The sequence below is a fragment of the Panthera onca genome, chromosome D1 (genome assembly GCF_046562875.1).
Source record: "Panthera onca isolate mPanOnc1 chromosome D1, mPanOnc1 haplotype 2, whole genome shotgun sequence".
Taxonomy (NCBI): Eukaryota; Metazoa; Chordata; class Mammalia; order Carnivora; family Felidae; genus Panthera; species Panthera onca.
This window is the reverse complement of record NC_138348.1, coordinates 17,401,105-17,428,769: the sequence shown is the minus strand read 5'-3', so window position 1 is coordinate 17,428,769 and position 27,665 is coordinate 17,401,105. Positions and strand designations below refer to the sequence as shown.

Sequence of the window (27,665 nt, the reverse complement as noted above, 5' to 3'; positions counted from 1 at the left end):
GGCAACGCCCGGCCCGGAAAGGGGTCGCCAGGACCTCATCCTGACCCCTGGACATCGATTCGGCAAGCCCTACTGCTTGTTAAATGGTTTGAACCTGACCCCTGGCCACCAGGTGCCTGGTCTGAACTGACTGAATGGAAATGAACCACTGAGGTCAGCACTGAGGGTGACGAGGGTGGCAGGAGATCTGAAAGGCGGACACTGGCCGCTGAGTCCCCTCCTCCACCTCCCTGTGTCCCTCTCTGCCTCTCCTCCCCCAAACCAGAAACACTTGGCCCACCAAGGCCTGCCCTTGCCGATTCAGAATGTGCCACAATCACACCCAGATATTATTGCACACTTTTATTTACAGAAAACACAGATAAAGCATTTCAATGTTCATTTAGCAAACTGATCCACTCTTTTTTTTTTTCTTTTTGGCACAAAGAAATATCACTGATGGACCCCAAGATCAATCCGAAACCCCTAAGATTTATCAGCCGTCACTGGTCCAGGGGCAGCCACGAGACTCAGACAGACAGACAGACAGCATCGCCACAGACTGGAAAATAATAAACAAGGTCCACATTCACCTCACAGTAAAAACCTGCTCACCGACAGGCAAGGGCGGGCAGGAGGGGGCAGTTTCTCTGCTCCAAGGGGGGCAGCGGGCATTGGGGGCAGGCAGCAGGGTGGGGAGGGATTAGACACCATTCATAAGTTAGAGAGAGGTGGCCTTTTTTGTTTTTAACCTCTTACCTTGTGGAAGTAAGACAGGTCAAAAACTACCATACCCTGACCACTCGTCCGTTGGAGAAGCTTCCGAAGTTCTGTGGTTTGGGGCACGTATCTCTCCTCGTGGGCGCCCGTGTGTGTGTGTGTGTGTGTGTGTGTGTGTGTGTGCGCGCGCGCACGCGCGCGCGCATGTGAATGTGTGAGTGTGGTGCTTGTAAACATTGTCACCATCCACGCAGAGACCCAGCATCCGTGTGTCTGAATGGGGCGGGGTGGGGGCTCACCCCACTTCACGTCCCCTCTGCCCCAGTGATTCCTGTCCAAGACATAGTGCAAATTTCAGAGACGAAAAGGGGGCAGAAGGAAGTGGAGGGTGGGCAGGGGACAGGAAGGACAGACACAAAGGCAGGGTGGGGGCAGGAGGGGGAAATAAGGCAACAGTTAGAAACGGTCCATTTTATCAAAACCGACACCACGTGCCCCTCACCCCCACCCACGGCGCCCTCGTCACGAGAAAGGGCGGAAGTCCCGCTCCTCCACCAGACTGACGGAGGGGTTCTTGAGCTCCTCCTCCGACGTGGCCATCTTGTAGCCCAGCTGCGCCAGCACCCGCTGGCAGGCGTTCTGGGCAAAGGCCACGATGTCGTAGGAGAGGCGGAAGCGCCACTTCTCGGCCGTGGCCGCCGAGTTTCGCACGGTGCCGTATTTGTGCTTGCCCAAGGTGGGGTCGCCCCGCGTGTTGTTCTGGATCCAGCGGGCCACGTGGCTGTCCAAGGGGATCCCCAGGAAGCCGTAGATCTCCTCGGTCTTCTTCATGGGGTTCCTGGCCAGGTCCTCGTAGCGCACCAACATGTACTTGCCCTTGAGCCACGCGGGCCGCGTGAGGCCGGTGGACACGGAGTTGGAGAAGTCCTCGCACACCGTGGTCAGCTGCGTCACGTCCAGGTTGTAGGGCTTCCTCCCGGTGCCGTACCAGAGGCGCCAGAGCCGGTACGTGTCGCGGAAGGTCTCGCTGCGGGAGGCCAGAATGCCACGCGGGTCCCGGACCAGCTGGATGACCTTGAGGTTCAACCGGGGGTCCTCAACCAGGGCCCGAAGGTCATTGACCTCGGGCACCCGCACGGTCTTGATGGCCACGTGGCTGCGCTCCCGACAGGCCTCGGCGGCCACCGTCAAGTTCAGCACGCCGCACTTGCGCACGCAGTCCCCCTCCTCCAGCACCAGGTCGGCGGAGCCCGGCGGGTCGCACACGGGGCGAGAGCACAGCACCCTGCTGGCCCCGCGGCGGAAGATCCTGTCGGTGGTGTGGTTGACGGGCGGCGGCTTGATGTAGTTCTCCAGGAAGTAGAGGTCACAGTCATAGAGGCTCCTCAGGAGGTCGCGGCTGGCGCCCAGCATGACCCGCCGGTCCGCGGGGCTCTTGCCCTGGGTAAAGCGGGGGATGAGCGTGTTCTGCACGTGGTAGAGGGGCTCGAACAGGTAGAAGACGTCCAGGTGCTGGTTGAAGAGCTGGCCCACGAAGGAGGAGCCGCTGCGCGTGGTGGCCAGAATGAGGATGTGGGTCTTGCGGGAGAGGTTGTAGGCAAAGGTGGGGCCCTCCTCGCACAGCCGCTCGGCCAGCCCTGCCTCTGCCAGCCCCGGGCAGGTGTGGAAGGACTTGGCGGTGAAGGTGCGGATGGCCGTGTACTGGATGGCGATTGAGGCCAGGGCAAGGAGGAGGACAGCCTTCCAGGAACATTGCATGGCTGGGCACCTTCATGGGGCTGCTTCTCCACCATGCGGGGTCTGCGGGCAAAGGTGGGCAGCCCTCAGGAAGCAGCCAGGCGTGGGTGCCTCGCTGGGCCCCGGCCGGCGCCCTTAGAAGGGCTGGCCTCCTGGGGGGGCCCTGGGACCTGCCTGATTCCCTCTGCCCCGTGCTCACACACACACCTAAGGGCTGAGCAGCTTCCAGGCTAGACTTTCCAAACTCTGGGGACTCCTGGGAGTTTCTGGGCACTGAACAAACGGACTCCCCACACCCCTGGGGTTTAACCTACAGAATGCTGCAGGGGACTCCCGCCGGGACCCTTGAGTTCCTTAGTGGGGCTCCGCGGTGCCAGAAGCTGACTTCCCCGGCTCACACACTCAGGAGCCCACCAGTCCCTGCCTCCAGCCATTCCCCTGCCACTGCCTGTCACCCCTGCCAGCATCTCCTGGGCCCGCCTGCATCTTCCACCCCCCGTGAGCAGGCACCTGGTCCCCCCACGTGGGCATCTTTCCTCCAGCCCCTGCCCACCCCTAGTATCCACTCACCTCTGCCCCCTGGGCCCAGGAAAGGGGGACAAATGTGTCAAGCCCACCTCCCCAACTTACAGATGTAGGTGACTGGTTTACTCTAGCTGAGGACTCCTGGGATCCCCCGGGTTAGGAGAGCCAACTGGCCCAGAACAGGACAGTTCCAGGGCTGCTGAATAGCATCCCTTACCCAGACCCCAGCACACTCCAGGTTTGTTTCTGGCCACAGGGGCAAGGGAGGGGTCCGGGCAGAGGGCAGATGACCCCCACTGACAGCAGAGTGAACCGGCTCTTCCGGGCCCCCCATCCCAGCCAATCCTCAAGGGCCTCCGCCATTAGGCTCTCAGCCCTTCTGTCCACAGGGGGAGCGCAGAGGCCCCACTGTGACCCAGCAATGGCCCCAGAGAACCAGGCAGGACAGAGAGGAGAGGAAGGGGTGGAACAGAAGGGACACCTGAAGGAATGAGAAAGTGGGTGGGGTGGGGACAGGAGAGCAGGGAAAATGAAGGGGGTGTCACAGGTCTGGAGTGAGGTGCCAGCCTGAGCATCTGGAAGTCCCCCCCAAGAGAGGCTGGCTCAGCTCCCAGGCCCTGGGGGAGGGCTGGGGCTGCTCCAAGAGCGAATGCAGGGAGGGCTCCACCACTCACCAAAGAGGGGCTGCTCCGAGCTAGGGAGTCCACAGCTGCCGGGGCTCCTGGCCTAGCCGGCGGTCCCAGCCTGTGCAGATGCCCTGTGGCCAGCAGACTGCAGAGAGAGAGAGGTAGGGGAGGGGTTCTGAGGGGGGAGGGGTTGATCTGTCAGCACCGCCCTTCCCACCCCTTCTGTCCTGTGTCCTGTGCCCCCACAGACTACCTTCCAAGGCCATGGGACAAGGGCCCTGGCTGCTCTCCCAGATCACTGACTCAGGCCTCCAAATATCCTAGAGCCATCTTTTATCTCCTAGATCTGGCCCTGAGTCCTGGGCCCTCCACCCACCTCCCCACCCCCTAGCCATCCTCTCCTAGCAAGTCACTGTCCTTCAAACCACGACCCGATGGGCAGGCCTCCATCACCAGCTGACCAAGAGCTGGTGCCCCACATGGGGAACCACCCCAGGGAGGACCCCCAAACTCATCACCCAAGGCAGCTGCAAAGAAATCCACTGGCCACAAATACCCCGAGGCCTAGCTAGCTCTGTTCAGCTCTGGTGGCCAGACTGACCCACCAGACAGATGCCCGGCACCCGAGAATGGAACGGCGACAGAGTCAAAGCTGTCCCAGAGAATTAGGCCGGAGCACAGCCCTGGCTGGTTCTGCATTTTATTTATTTATTTATTTTTTAATTTATTTTCTGAAGGAGAGAGAGAGAGAGAGAGAGAGAGCATGAGCGGGGGAGGAGCAGAGAGAGAGAGGGAGACACAGAATCTGAAGCAGGCTCCAGGCTCTGAGCTATCAGCACAGAGCCCGATGTGGGGCTCGAACTCACGAACCGTGAGATCACGACCTGAGCCGAAGTCGGACGCTTAACCGACAGAGCCAGCCAGGCGCCCCTGATTCTGCATTTTCAATCGACAGAACCACCTGACCCTTCAAAATCTGACTCGTTCAGTGACTCCCCAAGAGAGGTTTAGAGAAGTCAACAGGGCCGCCGGGGGGCTCACCTCAGACCTCCCGGTGGAAATGGCAGCTCTGTCTAGACAGCCCAGACGCCGAGGGCCGCACGGAAGGGACAGCCGGGGAGGGAGGTTCTTCTTCCAGCCACAGCAGAGAGGAGAGCGGCTACCTACAACTCAAAGCAGAAGTGGACCAGGGAGCATCCCTGACCTTGACGCTGCTCGCGGATTCTAAGTTAAAACATCAACACCGTGGCGAGCGTTGTTTCGGTTAGCATCTTCGGAGTACTTCCTAAGTGCCAAGCCTTTGACCTGCATCTGCGCGTTTATTCCTCACAGGAACTTCCCGTGGAAGCCAATTCTTAGCTCCGTTTCACACTGGAGAAGGCTGAGGCACAGAGAGGTGGAGTCACCCCCCCTGAGCTCGCGTGCCTGGCTCAACGCACATCTAGCAGGTTCCCAAAGCCCTCGCTCTTTCCCTCTGAGGAGATTTGACCTTGTTCCTCCAGCTTCCGCGCACTTGGCCTTCAAACATGCATTCGATTAACGTCCCCAGCCCACTTGTGAATCGGCAAGAGAGAGACGGGGCATAAGAAGGGTACAGACGATCCGTAAGACTTACGGCATGTTCCTTCCCTTCGCCGTCTGGTCTTGTTGATCTACTGGCTCGTGGCTGAGGGGGTGAACTTGTGCCTTGTGAATATTCTGCCCACATCCCACTATTTGGCATGACTCCTTTGGGGGAGGGGTTCGCGGATCCTCACGTCCCAAACCTGCCGTGCTGCCTGGCTCGGCCAACTCTGAACACCATGCGGTTCCTTACAGCCCCCTTTGGGAGGGCAGGGTCTTCACTCCCATTGTTTAGATGGAGAAACTCGGGCTCAAAGACTAAGCAAATGGGCATGGGCAAATAAGGAGTAGCAAAGACTCGAATCCCTCTGTGTCAGACTCTTAAGCCACTGCTTTGAACCCTTTACCATCAGCTTAGCGGAGTAGAAACAGACCTAAAGAGTCTGGGTGCCTCAGGGAGGGGCACAGAAGCTGGGCTGAGGTGACAGGGGGCCATCTGAGGCTCTGGGGGTACTTAGTACGTACAGGGAATAGTACCGCGTCACCAGGTGGCAGTAAATAGGAGAAGAATACAGTCTAGATTCTTGCGAACCCCCAATGTGATCAGAGAAAAACCACACCCCTGACCACACCCCATCCCCCCACCCCCCCGCCCGCCTCACTCCCCGGCAGCGGTAGAGAATGCTGACTCCATCAACAAGGTTGGGTGAGGTGCCCAGCAGAACTGCCTCTCTGCGTTAAATTAGATCCTCCTACAAAATGCAGGCCCACCCTGCCTGAGTGCCCCAAGACAAATGCCTTTAAAGAACAGGTAGGGAATATCATTAATAACAGTGCTCATAATATTTTTTTGACGTCTTTTTTAAACTTATTTTTGAGAAAGAGAGTGTGTGCAAGCAGGGGAGGGGCAGAGAGGGGGGGACAGGGAGAGAGGGGGACAGAGGGTCTGAAGTAGGCTCCGTGCTGACAGCAGCGAGCCCGATGCGGGCCCCGAACTCACACATGGTGAGATCGTGACCCGAGCCAAAGTCAGAGGCTTAACCGACTGAGCCGCCCAGGCGCCCCTGCTCGGTACGAGTTTTAAGTTATTTAAGGGTCTGCAGTTGCAATGCCATTGCATTAGGTGGCCCTCCCTTTGCTCTTAACCCGTGAAGATCTGCCGATATCCAGCATGGTCCGGGCTCTGTTCTAGGAATCACGGAGGGGAGAAAGCATGAAGGCAAGCACTTCCTGGGCATTCACGATGTTTATTCCAGGCAAATGCTCCTCACGCCTTCACACCAACCCTGTGTGGTCGACGTTGCCATATCCCCATTTTACAGATCAGGAAGCGGGGGCTCTGCAAGGTTAAGTAACTTTCCCAAGCTTACACTCCGAGTAAGGAGCAAAGCCAGGATTCTAGCCCAGGCACTACTCCCTGGAGCCCACGCTCGAATCCTCCTCCCTGACCCATGACATTAAACCCCTGGGGTCCCCACCGAGACAGGAAACAGACATCTTGAAGAGATTTCACTTAACTCTAAGATTCTGGCACCAGAAGGAGAGGTCACCCGTAGAGGGGACCATTTAGGTTTCTCCCCTCACAATTTCCCCCCCACTCCACCCCAGAGAAACTTAAGGCCAGGATTAGCAACTGCTACCTTGGCTAATAAATCAGAAGTAACTGAAACATCCCGACGCTACAAATCCCTAAGAAAGGGGGACTCAGTGTCGCAGGTATAGCACCAACAAGGGGAATGCGTTCAAAGTCCCAGCCCCAGGCCATTCCCCTGTCTCCCAGGAGGGCAAAGCTAGGGCATGGGAACAGGAAGATGAAGAAAGTCAGACCCTCCTAGAAAGGCCCCTGCTCTCCTGCCAGCCTGGCAGAACTGGGCTCAGGGCTGGCCAAGCTTCCTTGGTATGCTGGAGGCATCTGCCCTGGAAACCAGAGGCCCCAGGGCCAGGTCCCACTGTTCCCAGGGGAGCCCTGGCCACTGCAAGGAACTCTCCAACGCCCTTGTCTTCCAAGCCAGACTGTGAGCCCCACGGCCCCTCCCTGGGCTTTGAGCAGGGCTTTCCTCCACCCCTGGTTAGTCACAATCCAGACAAACCCTAGACACAGGAGCCCAGAATCTGTAACCTCTGTTGGAAGGCAGGGGAGTTGATGAACTCCCAGCAGGATTCAATGTCAGCCACCGTCAGATTAGGGCACAGATAAGGGCACACGGTGGAAGTGAAAAATGCGTCTACATCAGAGAACTGTAATCCAGAGCTCAGAGCTCAAGCCACGGAATCACACCCATCTGGATTATCACGTAGCAGGTGTGTGGACCGGGATTCACTAGCTTTTTCTGGGCCTCAGTGTCCCTACCCATAAAGTGGGTATAGCCATAGTAGTGACTGTAAGAATCCAAGCATTGAGTCAATGCCAGGCGTAGAATAACGACCTCATGCGTGGGACACGGGCTCTGGCATGAGCCCCATTGGCGGCCAGGTTTATTAATCTCTCTGGGCCTCTGTTTTCTCACCCAAAGAATGGGGACAATTGTAACAAGGCTGTTGTCAGGACTAATTGGTTAACACAGTGCCTGGCATAAAGTAAGCCCTCAATAAATAACGATACTCTTATCATGAAATGTCTTGTTTGCTTTTTGTCTCAGCTGAGCACCTCAGAACAGATCTCACTGACTCTGAGAGTGAGGTAGACACTCTCCCTGACTGCGGTGTCCGGACCTCTGCCAGGCAGGCCTCTGCCCACGTGGCCCCTTCTTCCCTCCTCTCCTCGCCCAGCCTGAGAACTTTCTGCGGCTCCGGAGCCGCCGCAGTGGCTTGCCTGCTGCCCTCTAGTGGCCACATCCTGTAGTGCAGCCTCTTAGCGCCGCGTCCTTGCTGTGTGTGTTCAGAACTCCGGGCCGGCTGATGCAGCTTTATGGGAGGATTCAGCCCGCGGGAGGTGATGTTGCAGGGTGCAGTGAGGTGCGATGAGGACACCCCCACCTGAGCTGTGGCCTCTGCTCTGTGCATCCTCTCTTCCTCACCCTCACCCTAAGAGACAAGCAGCAACAAGCGTCCTCACCTCATCCAGAGGGCCTCTCATGCCTCTCTGGCAGGGGAAGGAACGCTGAAGTTAATATCACAGGCGGGAACGGCCTCTGCTTTCCCTGGTTGGGAGACCTTGGACTTATCCCCTGGCCTCTCTGTGCCTCGATTCTTTCATAGATCCAGCGACTCTAAGGGCCTCCCAGCTCTGATCCTAGGAAGGCCTGGCGCTCCATTTTCAGAGTCAGGGCCACCCTGGCTGCAGGCAGAGGGATGCTCCTTTGGGAGCCGGAAAGCCCCAGTCATCTTCCAAGAGGATATCAGGGCTGGCAGCTGGGCCCCATCCCCCTCAACTTGGTCCACGGCAGCCCCAGCGGGGGGCTAAGAGCCAAGGGGCTCTGCCCTCTGGTGAGTTCGCCCCCGGCCTCCTGCTCTGTGAAAATCCCATGCAACCCAGAGCTGTGGCATTTGCCTCTTCTGGGCCACAGGCCCCTTGGAGAGACACAGTCCCTCTTTCCACAAAGATTCCTTCGTATCCACAATTTTACACACACAAGCAGAAGGCTCCAGGACCCCCTAAAGCCCACCCCTGGGCCCCTTAGAGGCTTCACCCCCTCTATGAGCAGCATTCTCCCCTGCCCCAGGATCTTCTTCCCAGCTGACCATACCAGAGAAGCCTCCACAGATATGTATATACTGATATGGGGCTATCACCCAAGATAAAGAAGCTAGAGCCAGAAAACACATGTGCAACAGTATATACTACGGCTTGTTTGTAAAAAGGGGATGGGGGGGGGAGGGTGTTTATACACATGCGTATACAACCACTGAAAGAATTCTCACTGAACTGGTAAACTGTAGATGCCCCTGCCGGAGGGACTAGGAGACCGGAGCGGAGTAGGGCGAAGCCACGCCAGGCAAGACCTGGAGGGGTGGGACACTGGTAACTCCCTGCACTCTCTGTTCTGCCCCCAGGGCACTGCCTGCCAGCTCCCCCCTCCCCCACTTCCAAGGCAGCGGGGCGGGGGGGGGGGGGGGGGGGGGGGGCGGTCAAAGTCACTACCTTTTGGCTCTGTCTGTTCAGGCAGGCCGCTAAGGGGAGCAGTCAGCTGGTGCTGCTGAGACAGGGCAGGCGCTGACAAAGAGGGAGACCTCCAGGGGGACCCAGGGCTGCGGGGAGCAACCGAAGCCTGAGTTGGGGAAAGGACTCCCCTCCCAGCTTTTTCTTCCCGAAAACAGTTTGCAAAGCTCCGAGGAGATCGGGAGAGCAAAGAAGAAAGATCCTGAACGTCGTATTTCTGACCAGCCCCGGGAGCCAGGATGGAGGGGCCCAAGGCTCTGAGGCCCCAGGAACTGGAGCAAGGGGCCGGGGGAACTGGACAGGGAGGGAGGAGTTGGCACACAGACCTCTGGGAGAGCCTGCAGAAAGGAAGTGCTTAATCCCTGGGTCTGCGGTAGCCAGCGCTGACCCACCATCGATGTTTGTTTAGTTAAGACGAAAACATATAAAAGAGCAAGGTTGGTTTTTTTTTTTCTTCCTTAAAAGAGTGAGGTGATGAAACGAGCAAGTGGAAAAACAAGGGTACAAACGAACGTCTGAAAGAACCAGAAGCCAGATTAGCATCCAAGAGCCAAGACACTTCTGGGCCGGCATGGGGATCAGGGCTACCCGGCAGCCAATGGGAAAAGGGAAATATTTCATTTCATGTTTCATAGGAGCCATGAGATGAAAATGAAAACATCTGCTCAAGAGATGCCTGACTACTCCTGACATTGACTCTCCTAGAGAACCCTGAGCATAGCCTGCCATTCTCAAGACCTCATACCTGCTAAGCCTGAGGACAAGTTTCTTGGGGCTGTGTTCTAGAACATCCTTCAAGGGGAGCAGCATGCCAACCCATAATTCAGCCAGGGCAGCCTCCCAGGGGGAGGAGATTTCTTGGGGTCCAGAATCAGCCCCCGTGGTCTGGGTCAGCCCAAGGGAGATCGGAGGCAACAGCTCTTCTCTCTGCGGTCAGGCCTCCTCGAGTTGAAACACTGGGAGGCAATGGACCTTCTCCCCAGAATCTGCACCAACACAGACAGGGTGTTTGTACACAGTCCTTAGAGTCCCTGGGCCCCGTAGCTATCCACAGACCCCACAGGTAGAACCAGTGCATTGTCAGGCACCTTGACAATGTCAAGTTCTTGCAGCCAAGGTTCCAGAGTGAGTGCCCACCAACTTTCACCCTCAGCAGAGACACTCAGCTGCCTTTTATGAGCTCTCGTATCTCCGGAGCAGGTCACTCCAATGTCCGTACATAATGACACGGGGGGACACCCATCAGTGTCTCAAGCCTCCTCGAAAAGTTACCCACAGGAGCGCCTGGGTGGCTCAATCGGTTAAGCGCCCGCCTCCTGATTTCGGCTCAGGTCATGAGCTCACGGTTTGAGATCAAGCCCCGTGTCGGGCTCTGTGCCGATAGCACAACCTGCTTGGGATTCTCTCTTTCTCCCTTTCTCTCTCTCTCTCTCCCGCCGCCCCCCCCCCCCCCCGCTCATGTTCTCTCTCTCTCTCTCATAATGAATAAACTTAAAAAGAAAAAATAGCTTTGAGAACCTGAGCAAGACACTTAACCTCTCTAGACCTCAGTTGTCCTCATCTACGAAATGGGAAAGACGGTCACAGAACCTTCCAAATAGTCAGGTTGTGAGACAGCAGGTTGAAAAATACCCAGAGCCTAGCACAGCCCGGGTACAGAGCAACTACTCACTCACTAAGTAAGAACCGTGAGTGTGATTTGCGGGGACGACTCAAACCTACAGGCCGGCTGTAATGGCCTGACAAATGTGGAAAGAAGTCCGAACAGATGCCACAGCCTCCCCCCCTGAAGCTCCCACGGCCTGTGTGGTTGAAGACACTTGCTGTGGGGGCTGCAGAGACTGCTTCCCGGTCCTTCTGTGAGCCCGGCGGGTTGGTGGGGTCCTGGCCCGTCCTGAGGAAAGTTTTCTCCGGCGGTGGGGAGAGTGACTGACCTCCTGGCACAAGGCTCCAGTGTGCCCAGCGCTTCACGGGGGAAGGATGAGTCAGAAGGGCCCGGTTCCCTCAGGCCGGTCCTACCACAGCCCGGCCTGTGGTAGGCGGACCCTTCTGCCCCGACATTGGGCGGAAAGGCCCCGGTTTCCTGTCCCCCCCCCCCACCCCTCCGCAACAGCCACAGGCAGAGAAGGAACAGTACCGAGGCCCCACCCCCTGGACACCGGGCTCTGGCCCATCCCCCCAGCTTCAAGGACGGGAAACGTCCAGCAGAGGCTAAAGCACCAGCAGCTGCCGCTGGAGGGGCTGGCAGGGGGCACCACCTGTCCCCAGATCGGGGAGTCTCCAGCCTGGACCCCGGCTGGCCCCTGAGGATGAGGGCTGGGCATGGGACAGGCTCCCCTGAGCCTCTGACACAGGATGGAGGGGCCGCAGGAGCAGACACCCAGAGGTGACCCCAGCCCTGGCTCACATCAAGTGGGTGCTACAAACCATCCTTCCCACGTGAGGAGCAGCGAGGCACAGGCAAGTGAGGGCATTCATCTAGGTGTGCGAAGCTGGTCTGTGCTGGGGTCAGGGTTCGAGCTCAGCTCTGAGGACCCTTACCACAAAACAGAAGGCCCCAGGCCTCGCCCGAGAGTAAGAGCATCACCCAGTACCTGGAGACTAGAGGGCAGGGGCAGGGAGTGCTGGGGCCAAGGTGGCCCCCAGGGACCCAGGCATTCACCCTGACCCAGACAGGGGCTCATCCAACACCTACTGACCATCTCTAAGGATCAGGTCCCTGGGGTGTCAGCTGGAGGGATGGGGCTGCCTATGGCCCTGCCTGCCTGATTCCCAAGCACAGCAAACAGGTCTGTGCCGTCTCGCCACTTCCTGGCGGGGGGGGGGGGGGGGGGGGGGGGGGCTCTCCCTCCCCAGACGAATAATGAAAGGATGATTATCAGGAAGACTGGAAGAGATGATGGGTGTGGACATGCCTGGTGCAGTGTGGCACCTGAGAGAGAGCAGGTGCCACAGACACTCTGGCTAGGCAAGGAGAGGGAGGTGTGAGTATGTCCTGGGCCCAAAAGCTCAGGACTGTCCAAATCCCGTGCAGCCAAGAGGACACCAAAGGCTGTCTTTATTACTACCTGGCCTGAGATGGTCTGGAATGGAACTTAGGGTTTGGGCTCCAGACCAGGATAAGGTCTCCCTGCTCCCTAATCCCAGAACTCACTACCAGCCCACAGTTGGTTACATGGACGCCCCTCCCCGGCCCCCACCAATGCCAGGATGCCGGTGTGGCTCGACCTGTCACCCTTCTGTCTCCTGGATGAGAAGTGTTAGAGAGAGCCACCCACTGGGAACGTGAAATCGGATGAGTGTCTCTGCCCCCACATCGACAGGGGCCTCGACAAGCCACAATGGCTGCTCGCTGAGGGTCTACCGTTATGTTATGAGCCTTTCATGCACCACTTTATTTGACCCTCTCCCCAAGCTTGGGAGTCAGGACTACAGCCGGATCCACATCACCGTGACAGACAGAGGCTCACAGAGGTTGAGTGACTTGCTCCTACAGCTCAGAAGCGGCAGGATGGGGAACTGGATTCAGCCTTCAGGGCGCATGGTGTGTGAGGTCCTCACCTCTCCCCGGTTCTCCCTGAAGGCTTCCCCTCCTGCCCTCTCTGACCTCCTAAAACCCTGTCTGAACCAACCCACTTAGCTCTCCTGACCCCAGACTCACGCCAACACGGCAGAAGGCGAAACCCAGACCTTGGGCCCTGGACAGGCTTACCGTCCCTGAGCCCCAGGTACCCGGGGAGGGGAGCCCACACCCACCTCCCAGGGCAGGTGAGGGGCTTAAATGAGATCTTGTATTGGGTCTGGTTCCAGGCAATCACTCGATTAAAACGATACCTTCAGAACGTTGGCTTCAGACTTGTCTGCCTCCCTCGCCTCCCTCCCTCCCTCCCTCCCTCGTCTGCCTGCAGAATCCCCGAGGGAGAGCCCCAGGCCCTCTGTCAATCCCCACCCTCGGTGCCCAGCCGGGGGCCCGCAGCACGTGGCAAGGACTTGATCGGGCACTAAACAAGCCGCTGGCCCCCCCGCAGAGACCCGGAGAAGGAGAGAGCTGTGCCCTGTTCCCCATCCCAGAGGAGGAGATGAGCTCTCCCTCCAATTCCCAGCTCACAGCCTTCCAGCTCTAATCAAGGAGCAAACACAAAGAGGGAATCTCTAAACATTTAGAAAACGCGGGAACTCTGTGCCCCACGTGGCACCATGGGGATTTATAAAGAACAAATCATGCCTGACAAACTTGATGGAATTACAAGACTGGTGGATGAAGGAAATGCAGGCAGGGTAATATATCTTGATTTTTAGCAAAGCATTTGATACAGTGCCGCGAGTAATCTTACAAAATTAATTCAAACAGACTTGGCCCTAAGCACTTGTCATGGGGCCGAAAGCAGGAGGGGGCAGGTCCCAAGGGTCCTGAGTGGAGGAGGCGACCCCAGGGGGAAGGGGCAGAGGGATGGGGTCTGGGAGTGGGGGCAGGGCTGCCCAGACCCAGCACTGGGTCAGATCTTATCTGACGTCTTCATTAATGATCCTGAGAGAGGGAGTAAACAGTCCGTTAATGAAATTTGCAGAGGATATTAAATTGGAAGGTGTTGTGAACACCAATGAGGACAGCAAAGTGGTCCAGAGAGACCTGGGTGGCGGGGGTGGGGGAGAACCTTGGCAGGAAACTGCGATTTTGGCGGGGGCTGGGGGCAGGGTGCTGGACCTGTGGGCTGGGCAGCATCTGGGGCTACCTGGAGAGCCAGGGAAGAGGGGAAGGCATCCCCGGGGCTGGTGTGGAGCTGGCAGTGATGAGATATGAGAGAGGGAGTGCCTTTAGGGAGCTTGGGGCTGAAGCCCACCTTACAGGAGGGAAGGAGGGGCTGTCTGCAGGCCAGGGAGAAGAGGGTGGCAACGGAGAGAAGGGCTGGCTGGTGAGGGAGACTCTGGCTGAGCCATCACCAGTGCCCAAAATGTCCCCGAGGCGCTGCTCTGACACTGCCGAGGCCGAGGCCGGTGCTGCAGGGTAAGGACAGGCCCCTCTCCCAGCCAGCTGGGCTCATCAGCTGGTGGCTCAGGCTGGAGCCCCTAGCTGTCCAGACTTGGAGGGTGTGCTGGGAGCACTTCACCAATAGAAGATCTAACCTGGGGGCAGGAGGAGGAGGGCAGGGTCCGTTCTCTTTCTGGAGAGTTCCCGATCCCTCTTTCGTCAGGAGGGAGAGGCCCCTCCAGGATCTGGAAAAGTTGCCCCACCCCGATCTCTTCTCACAGTCCTCGGAGCCTGGACCTGTCCTCGGAGCCTGGACCTGTCCTGTCCCTCTCCCTCTGGCCCAATCCCAAGGAGGCTGAGGCAGAAAGCTGCCCATCCATCTGGACTTGGGAGGATTTGTTCCCACAAGGCTCCTAGACAGGTGGGGTTTGAACAGGAGCCAGGGCTCCCTAGCACGGGGACGGGCCCTCAGCAATCTAAATAAATGCTTTGTGGGAGGAAGAAATGGATGGCTGGTTCCCAGCTGGGGCGGCTGGGGGAGGCTCTTCCAAAGCAAGAGGCCAGCCCTACCAGATGTCAAGATCACCTGCACAGAGGATAGACCCAGGTGACCACACAGGGGGTGCTCCTTCCGACCCCCAGAATTATTATTAATAGTTCCACTGGTCCCATTGCAAGTGCATTCCCTGTATTAACATATTTGACCTTCACGGCAACCCTGCTGATAGGTGCCCTTTTCTCCCCATTTCACAGAGGACGAAACAGAGGCACAGCGATGAGCCTTGGCACAGTCAGGAGGCCCAAGGGAGAAGGAGCAGTCGGCCAAGAGCCTCAAGGAAAGCTGAGCAGCTCCTGATGGGAGGACCGCAGGGGGTGGGGAGAGGCAGCCCCTCCTGTAGGGACCCTAGAGCCTCGCCCAGCCTCTCCCCACCCCCATCAAAGGGAGTTGGCCCAACTCCTGCCACACTTGTGGAGCCCGATTTTACTATATGTTTCCCTTCTCCCCCACCACCGCCGCGCTACACCGAGTCCTCAGAACAAGTCTGTTTCCATGGAAACCATACAGTGACTCAGGGCTTCGGGACCTTCTCTGAACCAGATTATGAATATCAAATGCTCCCTCCCCGCACCAATGCAGAGTGAGTTAGAAAAGTAAAGAGAGAGCCACGGTGGGCAAGGGAAGGAGACAGAGGCGTGGGCAAGGGGAACTCGGGGGGGGGGGGTACAAGTCTGTTCCCCCACCCCCCCCACCCCCCCCACCCCCGCCCATGAGAGCCTGGCTCCTGGGCCCCTCTGCAGACTCAGTGGAACACAGATGTGTACCTCTGTGCGTCTGCAGCCAGCACACATGCAGCCCCTACATCAGCAGCATGAGCACCACCCTTTCTCCGGAACTAGGATCCTGTGGGTGGGGGCAGGGAGGTAAGGGGGATCTGCATCGTTCCTACTTGGGCCCTGAATATGGCAGAGGGGGCTGAGAGGCCAGGAAGGAGGAAAGCTGTCTGCAAGAGGAGCTCGACTTCCAACGCCGAGGAGGAAACCTCTGGCCAAAAGCATTGTAATGTTTAGCAAAGAGGGAAATTTGGATTTTAGGGGGGGAAATGTGTTTCTGCTTTAAGATGAGGAGGCCGTGTTAAGTATATGTGCCCGGGGTGGCGGCGGCGGGGGGGGGGGGGGGGGGGGCGGCGCATGACTATTCTTTCAAAGGCCCCAGCAGGGTTGGGGTGATCATTAGCAGAAACTTCCTCTCAAAAGCCCCCCACCCTGGCCTGGCTTAGGGCAGCTCACCTGCCCTAATGGAGACAGTATCCGGGAAATCAAAGTTTACAGAGCAGGCTCCTGGCCTCCCACAGGGGGCTGAGGCCCAAAGGCAAATCCGCCCCCTCCTTTCCCCAGCAGCTCCCTGAAGACCCAGGAGGGAGGGGGAAGAGAACAGGTTGGAGGCTTGATACCTCCCTGGTGAATCCAATGTGTGAGTCATGACGGTGAGAACACTTGGAAAAAGAAACAGGGTCATGGTGATGCCTTTGAGCGTCCCCGCTTGCTGAGGACTGGAGCCTGGGAACCGCCTGCCCAGGTAAGGTCTCTGCCTAAGGCAGCTGGCCCCGTCAATCGAAAGGGGTTGAGAAAGCCCTGAAGGCGGATACCTGGGACCTTAGTCCCCACCTGCTTGCCTCTCAATACCTACACTTTCCTTTGGCTTGCCAAAGCAACTACTTTCCCAACCAGAGTGCCTACTCCCCTGCCCCTAATCCTAGGTCCCTTCTCTGCTCTCTGCCCTATGAGCCATCCAAAAGATGCCAGGCTCAAGTCTGTCCTGCTTAGGACCAGTGTTTAAGTCCATCGGTGGGAAACGTGCACCAGAGGTGAGGTACCTAATCCTGGGAAATGGCAGGTTTGGGATGGGGGGAGGGGGCACCCTGTGGCATGGCAAATCAGGCCAAGGTGCCACCCTAGGATGATCCTCAGGTCTTACATTTTAACCCCTAGCTTCCCAGCCAGGGCCACTCTGGGCTGTTAACTGTGAAAACAATCATTGGGTTCCTGGAGCCTGGGAGAGGCTGTGCCCGGGGTCCTACCCAGAGAAGAGCGAGAGGGTGGTTCTGCCTTCCCATGGGGGCGGCGGGGGGGGGGGGGGGGGGGGGAGGGCTCTGCACCATCCGGCGGCCGGGGCCCTACCGGGACCCGGCTCATCACAGGGTGATCGGTGCGGGTTCGGAGCCAAGCCGGGGAGGGGGGGGGGGGGGGGCTCAGGAAGCAGGGGGCAGCCCCCTGCCTCTGGATGCAGCTCTGGTTTGGAAAGTTGGTGCAGGCGTGGGACCTCGGGGTCTCGAGGCGTCTCAGCAGCCCGGAGCCGGGCAGGTTGTGGGACGGTAAACCCGGGGCAGCCCCCGAGTGCGCTCCGCAGCCGCGGGGAGCTGGGCGCCTCGGGGCCGCCGCGCGTCTCAAGTTTGCTGCCCTCCCCGAATGGGGGCGGGGAGGGCTGGGGTGGTCGCGGCGCTCGCCCGCCGGGAGCCCTTCCTGCGCCCAACGCGCTGCCGTCCTTCCCGCCGCTCCCCACCCCCCCCCCCCCCGCCCCGGCCCGCACCGCCGGTAGCGACGGTCCTCGAGCGGAGGGGCGTCTCCCACCGCGCCCGCGCCCCTCCCGCTGCTGCGGCGAGGGTCCGCTCCCGCCCGCCCGGGGCCCGCCGCGCCCGGCCGATACCTGGTGGGGGGGCGCACCGGGAGCCGCTGCAGCGCCCAGCGCCGGCTCCATCCTCGGGTCTGGAGTCAGGCTCGCCGGGGGCCGGCGGGCGGCGGCGGCGGCGGCATCGGCGGCGGCATCCTCCGCCTTCCGCGCCCTCCTCCTCGGCCTCCCTCCTCCCTCCTCTTCCACCGCCTCCGCGCGCCCCTCACGGGCCCCTCTGCATGGCCTGGGGGCGCGAGCCCGGGGCGGCCCGGCCAGCGCAGAGCGTTCTCCCGGGCAGGGGCGCGGGACCGGGGACGGGGTCGCGAGGGCCCGAGGGGCGCCGGGCCAGGGGCTGGGACCCGGCGCGCCGCAGCCCCGGGCGCCGGAGGAGAGCAGCAGCCGCAGGCGCCGGAGCCTCGCGGAGCGCCCGCCCGCCCGCCCGCCTCTCGAGCCGAGCCGGGAGCAGCGGCGGCGGCGGCGGCTATAGCGCCGAGCGAGCGGCGGGCGCTGCGGTCCGGGCTCCACCCCCCCGAAGCCGCCCGCCCCTCGGCGGCCGCCCGCCCCCTTCTCCTCCCCACCCCGCCAGCGCGCGCCCTCCCGCTCCCCGCGCCGCCCCGCGCTGCCCCAGCCTCCGGCGCCCCGGACGCCCCATCCGCCGGCCGGCTCGCGTGCCAGCCCCCACCCACTCCCCTGGAGGGAGCCACACCCACACCCCGGGGTTGAGGGGGTCAGCGAGGGCGCAGACTGCCCACTGGCACCTCTTCCCATACCCTCCCGGCCCTCCCACCGAGGGCGCGCTCATCGAGGGCCTTCATCCGGAGTGCCGCCCGCCCCCCCAAGAAGTCCGCCGGAGCCGCCTGGCCCCGAGCCCACATGTCCTCTACCCCTTCCCCGGCCAGCGCAAAGGAGGGACTCCAGAACCCAGAACGGGAGCCAACCACCTTTAGGGGCCAGTACCCCCAACACACCCCTAGCCCATTGCCCCCCATCTTTACTTCTCAGATGTGGAAACGAATCATTTGCCCTGTTCCAGTTGTGTCTCTTGGGCAGGGGGGAGGGCTCCCCTGGGTGGATTTGCTGGGGACCGTCTCCAGGCCAGTCCCACCCCCTTCCCACCAGCCTACCACTGGCACTCCTAGGTGGCAACGTGAAGCCACTGCCGCCCATCGGGAGGGGAGATCTGCCCTCACCGCCAGAGCCGCAGGCCAAGCACCTCAGTCGTTCTTTGCACAAATATTGACGGAGCATCTCCCGCAAGCCAGGCCTACGTGGGCACCAGGGACTCACTGGTGACAAGACAAACGGACCCCTGGCCTCTCTGAGTGGAATGGAGCAGCACCGTAAGCAGGCAGAGTACCACGTGATCAGCGGCCCCTGGGCGGAGGAGGACCGCAGAGAATCCCTGCTCCGCCGCCACGGCCACCGGGTCTGACGGTGCCAGGGCAGGTCACCACCGAGGCCTGTTTCCTTATCTGCAGAGGGTAGGTGGTTGCCGTGCCCGAACTCCTGCTGCTCCTCAGCTCTGACCAAACAATTATCTTCTCAGGCCAGGAAAAGCAGTCATCTTCCACCTGCACCCATATCTGAACCTCCGGTTTCCGGCCGTAGCCTCCCCATCACTCCTGACCCCAGAGCCCATGGAGGACTTGTAAGCTTCAGGTACCCTGAGAAAGGCTTTGGGCCTGTCTTCATCCCTAAGTCAGAGATACTGGTCCTCACTTCTCCGGGCTGCTGTGAAACACCAGATGGTAAAATGCATGTAAATGCACTCAGCACAGGGGCTGCTGGCACATCGTAAGTGCTTAATAATTGCACCGTGTTGTTACTGGTATTGGCAGGTTGGTGTTCGGGGTAGCCATTACTCCCTCATCCAGAGAATAATGTGGGTCCTGTACTTCTCCGGGGGACTCAGGACTCAGACCATCAAGAAACTCTCTCCACCCAGAACCAGATGGTAGGAGGGCCCCTCCCCCCCGCCCCACCCCGGGGCCCCACCAGACCAAATGGTCACTTATCTTGGTCACAACTGCAAATTCTTCATTGTAAACTCCCCTGCCCCGCCTCGAACCTGGCAGCGGATCCCCATCAAGCCAGGGTGGGACCCGGTGTGGTCCGAGATCACCTCTAAGTGGGTTTTCCCGCCCTGCCTCTGCCCTGCCTGCCCTCCACCCACGGCAGCCAGGGCAGCACCAATCCTCCCTCGTGATTGCAAGGTGACCAGATCCGTTTCCCAGCCTGCCCCCCACGGAGTGGCAGTGCTGGGGGATGCCTGACAAGAGTGCTGACCTTCTAGAAGCAAGGACTTCGTGTTTCAGAATCCCATTTGTCCCTCCGTAGAAAACCAACCTCTAACACCCCAGAGCTGAGCCATCAGAACCTTCCGTTTCACCCAGAGCTAATCCCTCCCCAAGACTTCGGCCTGACAAGAATAGTCAGGGTTTAGAGAACACCTTCCCTATCTCACACTTCCAGATCCAGTGCCTCATTTTTCAAATTCTGGTTTATTTTGGGTAGAAAGGAGGGAAATGTACATCTGGCCTACGTGAAAAGATCGGTGTGGTTGTAATGTAAAGATGGAGTGGAATTTGAATTTGGTTTTTTTTGAAGAATATTTAAGCTCTAAAAATAGACATAGGTCTTGGTCCCAGGACCACCAGGATTCTGTTTCCAGTTTCCCGAAATGTCCCAGCTGATAACAAGCATGAGCACTGTTTCATGAGCACCTACTGTGTGCCCTGTACTGTGGCGAGTGCAGTAGGGGGAAAAGAAGAGGGTGAAAACTAAAGCAGAGACCTTTGCTCAGGGAATTTGGATCCCACACAGTGAAGTGGGGAAAGAGCCATTGCCGCAAATGAGATCAAGTACAAAATGGGTAGCCTTGAAAGCCGGAGGAGGATGAAGCCTTGGAGAGTTGTTCAGGGAGGGCTTCCTGGAGGAGGTGGCAGTCAAACCGAGGCTTGAGGGATGGATAGGGTGTAAAAAGGCAAAGACCAGGGGAGCCTGTGAGAAGCAGCTGCCACCGCCAAATTGAGCTGATTTGTGTGATAATAGGAAGGTTAATATTAACGACTAATGTTTGAGGTCTTACCTCCGTGCCAGGCACTGTGCTGTTTGCTTTGTGTGGATTGTTTTGTCTCACCTGCAAAACAACCCTATGAAAGGGGTGTTCCCAGTCCCGTTTTACAGATAAGGAAACTGAGGGCCAAAGAGCTTAAGCAGCTCGCCCCGGGGCCGCAGAGCTGAACAGCAACGCAGCCAACACTTGAGCGAGCAGTTCTGGCTAGGCACACTAACCGCTCTGCTGTGCCACATTCCGTGAGTCTGGCTGGTGGGGGTGCCTGCAGGGAAGAGCAGGAGGTCTAGTGGGCCAGGGAGGAGGCCCTTCAGAAGCCCCCAGATGGGGGGGGGGGATGGTTCCTGAAATAGAGCCCCCAGACCCTCCTGGAAGACTCTAATAAGAAGCATGCCCTTTCCTCTCCCCAGCGTGCGGGCCCCTGGGGTGTTTGGAAATTGGTTAAGGGATTTGGGGGCTCAAGATTCCAGTTTTTTAATATCGCTTGCCTGTCCATCCAGTGGCAGTCTGGGCCACCCACCTTGTGATTTCAGTCTGTTCTGGGAGATTGATGGCCCGGGCTTTGATTTAAGACGTACTGCTGTGGTCCTCAATTTCCCCCGTCTCACCAGTGACTCTGACAAGGCAGCGAGCTCAGAGAGGATGGCTCCTGGCTCTTCCCCGGACAGCAGGCCTGGGAGCCCACAGCACCTGTAGAGAAAGTTCTGACGAGAAGATTAGGGCAGAGGTAGACGGGGCCCAGTGGACCCGTCCTCTGCAGCCTTGGTTTCCCCTACAGATCACGTGGAAACCCTCCTGCTGAGGAGGCCCATTCAAGAGAGAGGGGGAGGAGCCCTCCGAGGCAAGCGTACCCAACCCCCTCATTTCATAGATGAGCAAACTGAGACTCAGAGAAGTGGAGAGACTCCCCCAAAGCCACACAGGAAATGAGCTGCGCCTTCGGTTGGGTCTCCCCACTTTTCAAGAAAAAGGCCTCTTATCCCCCACTGTTGCCCTGTTCTGGATGAATCCCTCTTCTGGATAAATCAAGGGACCTGGACTTCTTTGTGGTTGAAATGAAACAAATATTTGAGGACCTTACCTCAGGCCAGATGCTGGACTGGTCCCTCAGCTACATATGACCCATTTCTTCCTCATAAGATCCCCGTGGGTCACTGAGCCCAGATGTTGCCAGGCCTTACCAGCTCCTGGATGCAAAAGAACACCTTATTGTGGCAAAACCTCAAAATTCCTGCTCTTGCCTTTTCCTGCCCAATCAAGTCCTTAGCCGAAGCCCCTAGGAAAAGCCACCACCCCCGCTGGCTTCCCCTCCCAGGGTTTCTGTAAATCCCTCAAAAGGATGTCGTGTTGCTCCCAGACCAGCCTACCTGCTGCAGTCACCACTGGCCTGTTTGTCTGCTCTCGCTCTAGAACTTGCCAGAGGCCAGAAAGAATGCCCCACCCCCTGCCATACCTCCCTGACGATAACCCTGGAGGGGAAGCTAATGTCCAGGCCAGCGGGTGACTCCTGATGCACCCCCAGCCCCAGACGTTGGGCTGTCAGAGGCTGGGAAAGCAGCGTCTTCCCAACACAGGGGCCCTCGGTCCCCAGGGCCCTGACGCATATCTGCTTGGGCCTCAGGACCTCCCAACAGAGACGCTGTCCTGCTGGTGTCCCACTCACCACTGGCCTTGAATGCAGGCCGAGGGGCCGGGGAAGAGGGCACCGTTCCCTCCTTACTCCTTCTCTTCTTGGAAATGCTCCCAGCAGACAGTCCCTTTCCTTCTCCAGTTACAGAACAAAATGCCCCAAGTAAATTAGAGGATGTCAACAAATCTTGGTGGAGGGGAGGAAACAGGGAAACGAAGTGATTTACTTCTGATAAGTAGCCAAAAGCCACAAAACACCTGCTGCCCAGACCACCCTCGCCTGCCCAGGGCTCCGGGCCTTCTGGGCCTGGCGGGTGGGAGGCAGGAGTGGTCTGTGTTGGTCCTCGGCCAGTTCCCCCAGGCTTCGTCGTCCTTCCTCTGGCTTCATGTGGTCCAGCCCAGGTCTTGCCAAGGCCAGTCTCATCCAAGTCTCCCAAAGTTTCCTGGAGGAAGGAGAGGTCAGAGAAGGCCAGATGTCCATTTCCTGCTGAGGGAGGAGCCTGTCCCAGCTGCCCTCTGAGGAAGAAGAGGTCCAGCATAGATGTTGACCTTTCCCTAAGCCACTCTGCTGGCCATTGCCACGCTCAACCCTGGAGGCCCAGGCTGGGGGAGACTCAGGTGGTGCTTTCGAGATCCCGCGCTTGCCCCGGTGCTTCCCAGAGCCTGCCTGCTGGGGGAGCAGAGACATGGCCACAGGGCCCGTGTTCATCTGCAAACTTCCACCTTAGGCTCCCCACCCAAGGGCACCCCACCCAAGACACTCGGCCACAGAACTACGAGGAGACGGACAGACAGACCAAAAGCAAACAAGGCCTAAGGAGGGCTACGGACCCTGTGTCTGATCTAAAAATAGGGCACAGGGAATATCTCACAGGCCCTGGGGCTAGGAAGGTGGTGGGAGTCGGGGGCGGGTTGAACAGGATCATGGGCTGCAATTAAAACTCCCATCCTGGGTAATTCCCAGGCCTCTCTTGGGCTGTTTCCATGGCAAGGGAGGCTGGCCCAGAAAAGACAGGATCTTGGCAGGGTTGGGCTCCCTCCTCTGCTCCTGCCCGCAGAAGCCTCAGCCTCTGGATCAGATGGTTCAGACGAGGGTGCGTGGTCCAGCTGAGACCTGGCAAGGCACAGGTAGAGGCCCAAGCCCTGTGAGGCAGGTGTCTGGGCCCAGGAAACAACTGATGGTATGTGCTGGGACTTTGGGAGACCACCAGGAACCTGGCCCAGACTCTAGGGACGAGGGCTGCCTAGAACATACCCAGGAACTCCAGTGTGGTCTCTTAACTGAGACAGGAAGAAATCAAGCCCCAAGGAAGCCTGGATCCTTGTCTGGTGAACCCTTGCCCCCACCCCGCTCCCTCACTTGCCTCCAGGCCAGCCCCTCCCTGTTCTGCCTTCTATCCTCATAACCCTCACCTGCCCTCTTCCTGCAGCCCCCATTACCTCTTCCTTATGGGGGTTCCCTTCATGTTGGCCCCCAAGGCAACCCCTTCCCCAACCCTAGCTGGTGCTGAGAAAGTAGGAAGCCCTTCTGGCACATTCCCTGCAGGCAGATGGTGATAAGCAGAGAGAGAGTGGGCCCTACGTTGGATCTCACAGGTGGGCATTAACAGGCATAAGGTCAAAAGATAGATGCCAAGACTGTCCCTAAGCCAAGACTGCCACCTCTGTGGAATCTAGGAGAAGCCCAGCAGGTAGGTGTACAGATTCATCTTTCACACCAGCACACAGAAGTCCTACACCGGGAAGTCTGGTTCAAAGGCAGCCACAAGTCCTGCCTCCTGGACCAGTTCTTGGGGTGTGAGCCACCTGGCAGGGGAGGCCTGCCTCTAGGTGGTTCCCTATGGGCCAGTTCATCCCCCAGACCCTCAGGATGCCCACATTCACGCTCACCAAGAAGGGAAAAAGGGCAAGTGAGCATTCAATGTCCACTTCCCTTTTCTCACCTTGTCCCCATCCCTCATCTGCCCCCACCTCATGGAGCCAAGGTGCCAGCTCAGAATGTACATCGGCAGGTGCCCCAGGCGCTGGCATTCCAGAGCCAGGAGGCCAAGCAGAGAATGGGAGGCATCCTCTAGGCTCCCCCTGACCGCGGTAGATCAAACTGAGGTTCTTTCCCTCCTCCCTCTGGCAAAGGAGGGGAAGTGGGTGTCCTGCCAGGTGTGGTCAGCCCTTGGTCAGGGGCCCATGGGCACCTCCCACTGGACAGCCCAGCCCTGGTCAGTGCCGTACCGGCTGGCTCTGGGAACTCAGACCTGGAACAATGGAGCCATTCACATAGCCTGGACTTTGCACAATGACCCTCTTGGTCTGTTTCTGTGGCTAGACGATGTGTGAGTGTGTGAGTGAGTGAGTGAGTGAGTGAGTGTGTGTGTGTGTGTGTGAGAGAGAGAGAGAATCCGAAGGTAACTGGAGAGCCCATGCAGAGATGACAGAAAGAATCCCTACCTGACATCCTTCCTTTGTTGGACAATTACCCTGTGCCAGGCAAGTTCCAACATCGAGCCCATTTTAAAGATAAGGAAACTGGGGTGAGTTGAGAAGTTAGAAGTCAGAATAATGGGGACTTCTTGGGGGGAGGTACTGACTGAGAAGGGGCCCAAGGGAACTGTCAGGACAACGGAAAGTACTCTGGGTGGTGATCACACGGGTGTAGACGTATGCAAACATGCGTTGTGCTGTGTCCGCTGAAGATTTGTGCAGTTTGCTGTATGTAAATTACATTTCATTTTTTTAAATGGAAGTACATCCATAGAATGGAATATTACCCACTGTAACTAAAGACTAAGGAAGCTCTTTGTATACCAATATAGATTGCCAAGATACGCCGTTGAATGAAAAATTGCAAAGGGCAAAACAATGTTTCCCAGATAGTACGCAAGCATGTTTTAAAACGCTCTCTATACATATCCATTTGTGTGTGTTTAGATCATCTCTGGAGACACACAGAAACCACGGCTGCCCCTGGGAAGAGGAGTCACACTGCTGGACACATAGGCTGGAGGAAGACCTTTCGCAATAAACCCTTTTCTTACCCCTCGGGAGTGCATTACTTACTCAGAAAGCGAGAGAAATTAAGTGGCATAAGAGCGCCAGAGTTGCTGATTACGTCCATTGCTTCGGTGCATTTAATTCCAAAGTCAAACGGCCCTGTCTCCGGCCTGTCTCCACTCCTCCAACTCTGCCAGACTGCAGCCGGCTGTGGCTGCCCAGCTGGGGAAAGTTCATGGCTGGGCTCCACCATGGACTGTGCAAAACCCGCTGTGGCCTGAGAGTCAGGAGGCTGGCCCCACTGGGCTGCAGAGTGGCAGCTGACATCACAGAGGCCAGCTCCCCGCTGGCCCCTGAACGAGGTTGGGTGCTGTAGGCCTGCCCTCCAGCTGAGGGCTCCTGTCCAGACCCCCACCCGGCCCTGTCTCCTCCCTCTGCTGTCGCTGCCTCGTATGCTCCACTCCACGGCGTCTCCAGGGAAACCCAGGAAGGCCCCTGCCCAAGGAGGCCCACAGGTGCACCCGGGTCATCTGCCCAACTTGGCCGCAGGAGGGCAGCGACAGGCAGCCCTCTGTGAAGTGCAAGGCTGTGGCTCACTGCCGCCGATCAGTGCCGGCTCCAAAAGTGCCTGGGTTCCAAACCCAGCTCTGCCGTTTCCTAGACGTGGGACCTCAGGCAAGTCATTTCATCGCTCTGTGTTTCAGTTTCCTCATCTTCGAAATGGAACACGATGAGGCGTCCTGGCCGTCAGGATGATTGTGGGGGGAATGAGGTGCGGAGGCGCTGAAGCCCTGAGCCTGGGGCAACAGGAGAACTGCTCACCACCACTGAGTGGCATCATCCAGGCATAGCCATATAAAAAGCTATCAAGTGCCTCCCAGAAGGGGGTGACCCAGAGGGAGGGTGTCGAGGGGCTTGGAAAACTGGTTTCCAGATCTCAGTGCCGAGAGGTAGGAAGGCTCATGGGGCGCTGGGGCCACCTTCAGGTCTCCAAGGGTCACCACAAGGAAGAAAAGGCAGGACAGGTGTCAGTGTGGTGTCTCAGCAGTGTCACCCACCTGATTTTCCCTGTTTTACCTGATCCTTTGCACTCCGGGTTTTCGGGCGCTGCTCACCCTCCCCACCCCCCCACCGCATTAAACCCCTGAGGCTGGGACGGACCTGGGCAGGTCTGGACCGAAAGCTCAGTGGCTTTGGGAAAGTCACTGGATCTCTGAACCCCATCTTTCCTATCTGTAAAGGATCACACAGGTGTCCCGCCTCCCTCGCTCCTGGATCTAATCCCTGTAAGAGGTGGAATTCATTGCCCACTGCAGCCTTCACTGGGCAGCATTAAGGACCGGTCACCTCCACGTCCCTTGTCCAGGGTGTATGCCAGGCGCAGGGGAGGCAGCCACAGGCAGGGGGCAGCCCTGCCCTGAACGAGCTCCCCTAAATGACGGGGACAAGCCAGAAAGTGACAGACCAGGCCACGTGGTGATCAAAAGTGGAACACGGAGGAAAGAGGTTCATTCTGCTAAGAAAAGGGGTCCCCAAGTTCCCTGGCGCAGGTCTGCTCTCAGTGTCAAATCGGTGGCTTATGTCATCTCCGGGAGCCACAAGAGGAGGCAGGATGGAGGGCCAAATAGTAACACCTCTGTTTTATAAGTAAGCACCCCACGACTCCAAGAGGGAGCTCATCACAGAGATGGGTGCCCAGAGCCCCCCCTCCCAGGACAGGCTGCTCCCCAACACTTGGTACATCCCCACCCCAGGATGCCACCCCCCCCCCCGCATCCCCCCCAACTGTCACTGGCCAGGCCCTGCCTCCTTTGTATGGGTAAGAACTTCCCACCACCTGAGGTCATTCCTTGGCAGGTGAGAGCTGTAGGCGGTCCCTTCGCAGGGGTGAGTCTCCCCAGGCCATAAAACAGCCCCACTTCTCATCTTTACCCACCCCCTGCTCAACTCCACTCTAGAAATGCTGTCTCCAAAAGACCCCTGTTATGATTATCATCAAGCTTCACTGAGTGCCTAGCCCCTGGGAGGCTCTCTCTCACTAGGTCTAAGCAGCCCCCTAGAGTCCGAGAGGCAGGGGGAGCGGCAAACACCCAGGGTTATTGCAGCCAGCCCACCTGGTTTTCTGGATATTCCAGAAAAAAATCTCCCCTGGAGGTGAGTTATCTCTGCCCCTCTCCGAAGTGGTTCAACTTTGCTCAACCAGTCTCTGAGCAAGCCCAGAACCCATCTGTCCCTAGAAGGGTCTCTTCACATTCATGATTGCCTCCTCACCCTCTCAAAGACAGACATCTTTTTAAAGGGCAAAACCTTCCAACCGCAGCCCGCGGGGCCCTGAGCCAGGCTGTAGAAACAGCAGAGAGGCACCCACTCTGGGGTACAGAGTGCCCCAGCAGCTCCCCGCCCCAGTCCTCGGGCCAGAGAGCAGGCACTGCTGGCCTCCTGGCCGGCCCGTGAGTGTGGAGGGGACGGGGCGCCCCAGGCCTGGGATCCAGCTCCCGCCGCAGAGGGAGGACATCGGGGCCAAGGGGCGACCCCAAGGAAGAGCGTTGAGATAGGGTCCCCGGGAAAGGTTTCTGAGGTACAGACCC

The 27,665-nt window shown here is 58.5% G+C and overlaps 1 protein-coding gene and 2 long non-coding RNA genes across 9 annotated transcripts; 1 reads left to right on the top strand and 2 right to left on the bottom strand.

Moving 5' to 3' along the window:
- Positions 1-327: 327 nt before the first annotated feature.
- On the bottom strand, positions 328-17,925 carry CHST1 (carbohydrate sulfotransferase 1). Of its 5 annotated transcripts, none has more exons than XM_078433402.2 (4): positions 17,424-17,925; positions 4,629-4,968; positions 3,636-3,762; positions 328-2,499 (listed from the first exon to the last, which is right to left on the bottom strand). In XM_078433402.2, the coding sequence occupies exon 4, from the start codon at positions 2,455-2,457 to the stop codon at positions 1,222-1,224; it is 1,236 nt and encodes a 411-aa protein (XP_078289528.1). In that variant the 5' UTR covers positions 2,458-2,499; positions 3,636-3,762; positions 4,629-4,968; positions 17,424-17,925; the 3' UTR covers positions 328-1,221. The 5 variants fall into 5 exon arrangements, with proteins under 5 accessions (XP_078289528.1, XP_078289531.1, XP_078289530.1 ...); XM_078433405.2 differs by having other exon boundaries at positions 4,629-4,756; XM_078433404.2 differs by having other exon boundaries at positions 4,629-4,750.
- LOC144612959 (uncharacterized) lies at positions 16,199-25,135 on the top strand. The gene is made up of 3 exons (XR_013550202.2): positions 16,199-16,295; positions 16,477-16,584; positions 25,015-25,135. It is a non-coding gene; the product is annotated as an uncharacterized LOC144612959 (long non-coding RNA).
- On the bottom strand, positions 20,919-26,805 carry LOC132661688 (uncharacterized). 3 transcript variants are annotated; one of them, XR_009602365.3, is made up of 5 exons: positions 25,144-26,805; positions 22,962-23,203; positions 22,124-22,532; positions 21,542-21,647; positions 20,919-21,164 (listed from the first exon to the last, which is right to left on the bottom strand). It is a non-coding gene; the product is annotated as an uncharacterized LOC132661688 (long non-coding RNA). The 3 variants fall into 3 exon arrangements; XR_009602364.3 differs by having other exon boundaries at positions 20,919-21,150; XR_009602366.3 differs by lacking the exon at positions 22,962-23,203 and having other exon boundaries at positions 20,919-21,150.
- Positions 26,806-27,665: the final 860 nt, after the last annotated feature.